We start from the raw sequence: 5,400 nt of genomic DNA, 5'->3' as shown, positions 1-5,400 counted from the left end.
TTTATTTGTTAATTCAAAACCAAATATTTTCTCCCAACTCCACTGCAATGTGTAGAATAATCAAACCCATAACTTGATCTTTGCTCATAAATCTTCCCATTTGAGAATTCAAAACCCCACAAAATTTCACCGAAATGCGGGTCTTCTCGTCCTTGATCTTGGCCGTAGCAGCATCCGTTGTTCTGCCGGCGACGGTGGTTTACTGCGGCTTCCCCGTCCCACTTCTCTCTCTGCACAGGGCCTTCCCTTCTTCTCCCCCTGTCCAACTCGAAACCCTCAGAGCTCGGGACCGAGTCAGGCATGCCAGAATCTTGCAAGGTGTTGTCGACTTCTCAGTCGAAGGTTCTTCCGATCCATTGCTCGTCGGGTACTGTTTGCTCTTTATCTCAATTTTCTTTAAATTTTTGTTGTTTTTAGCAGGTGGGTGTGTTCGTAAATTGTCTTCTCTAGGATTGTTGTGCTTTTCTTGGATTATAATAGATTTCTGTGTTTTGTGATGTTTTCGTTCCTGTGATACTCTGTTTAGCGGCTGGTAGGTCGTTCAGGAGTGAGTGAGCAAGAAAGAGAAGGGAGGTATGGAATTAGGCCAAAGAAAACGAAGGAATGATGGAAGAATTGATATTATTGACTTGAAACTGGAAAAAAAAGCTTTATATTCTCCTTTTGCTTTTGCTTCTGTTGGTCTAACAGGGAAGTCATAATAAATGCTACTTTAATTCTTTATTTGGTTCTTCTTGTTCTTATTCTATTTAAATATTTCATGTGGACGCTACAGTGCGTTTAAAAGTATAAAATTAAACATGGAATTGATTTTAAGTGATCAAGGGTATTTTTGGAGTGATTTTAAACATTTCAAAATCACTCCCATCCATGCACTGAGCGAACTTTTTATTTTGTTGTTAATGGCTTGTTCAGGCTTTACTTTACCAAAGTCAAATTAGGCACTCCCCCAATGGAATTTACGGTGCAGATCGACACTGGAAGCGATATATTGTGGGTCAACTGCAATTCCTGCAATGGCTGCCCCAGATCAAGTGGACTTGGCGTAAGAGTCATTCTTTTTATATCTTCTTTTGCTAGTTTCAAATTGTCCCATGGCCCCCATGTTAAAGTCCTTATTTTAGTTTACCCTGTGCAGATTCAACTAAATTTCTTTGATGCTTCGAGTTCATCAAGTTCTTCACTTATCTCCTGTTCTGACCCAATATGCAATTCTGCATTCCAAACAACTGCAACACAGTGTTTAACTCAGAGTAATCAATGCAGTTACACCTTTCAGTATGGTGATGGAAGTGGAACATCAGGTTATTATGTATCCGAGTCCATGTACTTTGACATGGTCATGGGACATTCTATGATTGCCAACTCTTCAACTACTGTTGTTTTTGGGTGAGTTGGGTGAGCACAATTTTTACTTTTTGAACTGCCTAACTAAACTCGCTTAATTCAAATGGACTCCATCAGGATAAAATAACTATTTTACCATGTAAAATATTTCTAGTTGGATGGACTTTCCAACAGAATCTACTTTTAACAAATCTCTTTTTTTTTTTCTTTTTTTTTTTTTTTGTCATGGTCATGCTAATTGTCGTATTATGACCGTTGTTAAGTCTCTGCACATGAAGAAGAATATGAGTTTAATGTTTGTCTCATGATCTCATCACACCACAAACCACACTTATGTTTTGATACCAAATATAACATATCCTCCGGGATGGTCTCAATATATTTCCTTCTAGCTCAGTGCAGATATGAATCTATTTTTACACTTTTGGGAAAATGCTGAAAGCATCATATGAATCTATAAATGCAGTTGTAGCACCTATCAGTCAGGAGACTTGACAAAATCAGACCATGCAATAGATGGCATTTTTGGATTTGGCCCTGGGGGTTTGTCTGTCATATCACAGTTGTCAGCTCGAGGGATAACCCCCAAAGTATTTTCCCATTGTTTAAAGGGAGAAGGAAATGGTGGTGGTATATTGGTTCTTGGTGAGGTTTTGGAGCCAGGCATTGTGTATAGTCCACTTGTGCCCTCTCAGTATGTCCACCTTCATAATTTCTTTTTCTATAGCTTTGTTAATTTAATATGCCAAAGTAAAAATGTAAAAATAGGATCATCTCTTCATAGAATAGTTTGTCAATGTTAGAGGCATTCAAATTATATTCAGTAAGAATTTGGTATCTCAGAAGCCTATAAATTGATAGTTTACAACTGAAAAAACCTGAGTAAAAAAGTTGCGACTAATTTTTATCTATTGAATTCATTTTTTTTAGCGAATGTGCTTCATTACTGTTTTTTCTTTTTGGAACCCTTGAGCTACTTATAGAATTTCCTTTGTCATAAATGTTTGTGCTTTGATGGTTGTTTTGTTTTGGAAGCATCTCCCTTCCAACGTCTTTCCTTTGTATAATTGAGAGATGATCCCATCCTTACTTTGAATCTAGGAAGTAGTAAATTTAAACTTTTATTTTATACTGGCTATGACCTTTCCTTTCAAAGTTATGAATTTGTGTTGGCATCCAACTGCACGGTTCACCTGTTTCAGGCTTTTATTTCACATTTGTGCTTCTGTTAATAGACAAATGTAGTACTTCTGTTGAAAGTTTAACTGTGTTTCAAATATCAGGCCTCACTATAACTTATATCTAGAAAGCATCGCTGTCAATGGGCAGACACTGCCGATTGATCCATCTGTGTTTGCAACATCAATCAATCGAGGTACTATTGTAGACTCTGGAACAACATTGGCTTACCTTGTCGAAGAAGCTTATACTCCATTTGTCAACGCTGTAAGTTTTCTCCCCGAGTTCAAACTCTGCTGCCATGTCAAATTCCTTCACTCATTTTGAGGGAAAAAGATTTCAAAAGAATTGTTTTTATACCCATTATAAAGGTTAAAGGTCACAATGAAAGAACTTTTGTAATGATAAGGTGTAACGAAAATTCTAATTGTCATATACATGCAACTAATCAACATGTGTTTTTCTTTTGACTTGTTTAGATAACTGCTGCTGTTTCCCAATCCGTAACTCCTACTATTTCAAAGGGCAACCAGTGTTATCTAGTATCCACCAGGTTTGTCTCTACTTCTAACTATATCAGAAGGGGTGTAATTTGATCTTCAACTAACCCAGGAATTGAATGGGGCAAAATTCCTTCTATGTCCAGTGTAGGCGAGATATTTCCTCTGGTTAGCTTAAACTTCGCGGGCAGTGCATCTATGGTGTTAAAACCTGAAGAATATCTTATGCATCTTGGCTTTTATGTAAGTTGTTTGAGATTCGTTCCTTCAATTATGTACCGACTGTTAAAGTGTTGATATAATATTAAATTTACCACAACCCATTAGCTTAAACTTTTGAGTTGATTGATGATTTAGAGAATAGGAGGTCCCGAGTTCGAACCTTGTAAAGTTATTTCATCCCCAATTAATATTGAATTTCATTTGTTGGGCCTTTGACAAATTTTCAAGAATTTACCCTAATCCATTTGCTTAAGTTTTTAGGTAGATCCGTGATTTAACATGGATCATGCAGGAATATTTGATATTGGTCTATCCTTGCAGGATGGTGCTGCATTGTGGTGTATTGGTTTTCAGAAAGTTCAGGAAGGAGTAACGATTTTAGGAGGTTAGTCCCTGAACTTGACTTCTTTTTTTGAATGTGAATATCTGCCACATCTTGGGTAACCAAATGCTCCAACTTGTAAAAACCATATTGCACCTGCTATTATGTAGGATTTTACAGTTCATTAGTACATAACACCTCGAATCAATGTGCATGTAGTATGTGTGCTTAATCATTGAGCCTCATTTGACGTGCCTTCGTCTTGCAGATCTTGTTATGAAAGATAAGATATTTGTATATGATCTGGCTCGCCAGCGAATCGGGTGGGCAAACTATGATTGTAAGTTGAACATACAAGTCAGTGTGTATAATAAATCTGTACAACTCCATTGAACTACTTTAATGGAGTTTCATTTTGTGAAAACAAACTTCATTTCCAGGTTCTCAAGCTGTAAATGTGTCAGTCACCTCTGGGAAGAACGAGTTTGTCAATGCAGGGCAGTTGAGCGTGAGCGGCTCGACCCGAGATAAGCTCATTCAATCACTAACCATGGAAGCATTAGCAATGTTAATGAGTGTCATTTTGTTCATCCACTCCCACCTTCTGTAACTTTTAATGTGTAGTTCTCACTTCTCAAATCCCCCATTATTTACACCAATTGTTTGCCCCTCCAGTCTATATTTATGATGATTGGTAGTGGCTATGTTGCGGTATTATTTTTAGACCATGGGAGATGCAATTGGGGCCAGAAAGTTGATTTACATCTTGAAGATATTCTGGCCCACTTGTTAAATTGGGCCTGTGATCTTGTGAAGGGCCCATATTTTGAGCAATGCCAGAATTGTAAATTATGCGCTAGGTGTGATGTAGGGATGTGATTGGCTCTTGACGAGTGATCACAAAGGTAACCGTATTTTAGCCTGAGCATTTGAACAAATATATTGCTCCTTTTTTCTTTCTCCCTAGGTGGTAGAGTTTGGTCGATTTAAATTCCTTATTTTTCTTTTAATGTGCATTTGTAATGTAATAGTATTATCTTTTAAAAGAAATGTATTTAAGATGATTCTAGTGGTTCATTACTTGGGTTTGATTATATTTGATTCACTAGTTCTTACTTAATTTAATTTAAGGAAATTACGAATTTAGCTCTTGAACTTTTAGTTCTAATAGGTCTATGAATTTAGTGTATATTAACGACATGTTTGAAAGATTAAATTTATTAATTTATTGGACAAAATTGAATTTTGTGTGTGATAAGATTCTAGATTTTTATTATCTATAAAGTAGATCTATTTAAAAAAAGTCAAATGTCATTGGTCCAGTAAATATAAAAACAAAGAATTTATAAGATAAAAAGTCATGTAATGCCAAAAGTCCGATTTTTTTTTTTTTTTTTTTTTTTTAAATAAAAAAAATCAAAATGATTCTCTTTTCAAAAGAGAGAGGAAGTCATTATTTATAACTTATAAGGGAAAAGTTGTTACAATAAAATTCGACTCATCCCAAGGAGATTGCAAGGCCAAATGGAAATAATCTGGACCAAGATATGGCTTCAAATCAACTATGTTGAAAATTAGAGCAAATCTGTTGGTAACTCAATGTGGTACTTCTCCAATACTTTGAATGTCCAAGCTGCCTATCTTTCAATTTGTAGATTTTTGTAGGGAAACGAGCTTTGCGTAAATGGGATCTCACAAAATTGCCTTCAAAATTAACTTCTCTTCTAGACTTATCCTTAGCTTCCTTATACGACAAGGTGGTTTTTTTTTCCAGTGATAATGGACTTTTTTATGTAGTTCTTCAATTCTCTCAGCCATGTGCTCGACTTC

General features: G+C 36.1%; 1 protein-coding gene across 1 annotated transcript; it reads left to right on the top strand.

Moving 5' to 3' along the window:
* On the top strand, positions 1-4,647 carry LOC120089922 (Eukaryotic aspartyl protease family protein). The gene is made up of 10 exons (XM_039047364.2): positions 1-367; positions 916-1,045; positions 1,139-1,389; positions 1,814-2,041; positions 2,631-2,793; positions 3,006-3,079; positions 3,173-3,269; positions 3,570-3,633; positions 3,839-3,910; positions 4,011-4,647. Exons 1-10 carry the CDS (start codon positions 135-137, stop codon positions 4,178-4,180), a joined length of 1,482 nt encoding a protein of 493 aa, XP_038903292.1. The 5' UTR covers positions 1-134; the 3' UTR covers positions 4,181-4,647.
* Positions 4,648-5,400: the final 753 nt, after the last annotated feature.

This window comes from Benincasa hispida, chromosome 11 (genome assembly GCF_027475165.1).
Source record: "Benincasa hispida cultivar pf3 chromosome 11, pf3_genome.v1.1, whole genome shotgun sequence".
Taxonomy (NCBI): domain Eukaryota; kingdom Viridiplantae; phylum Streptophyta; class Magnoliopsida; order Cucurbitales; family Cucurbitaceae; genus Benincasa; species Benincasa hispida.
Note: the sequence above shows the minus strand (reverse complement) of the source record. Positions and strands in the feature narration are given on the sequence as shown.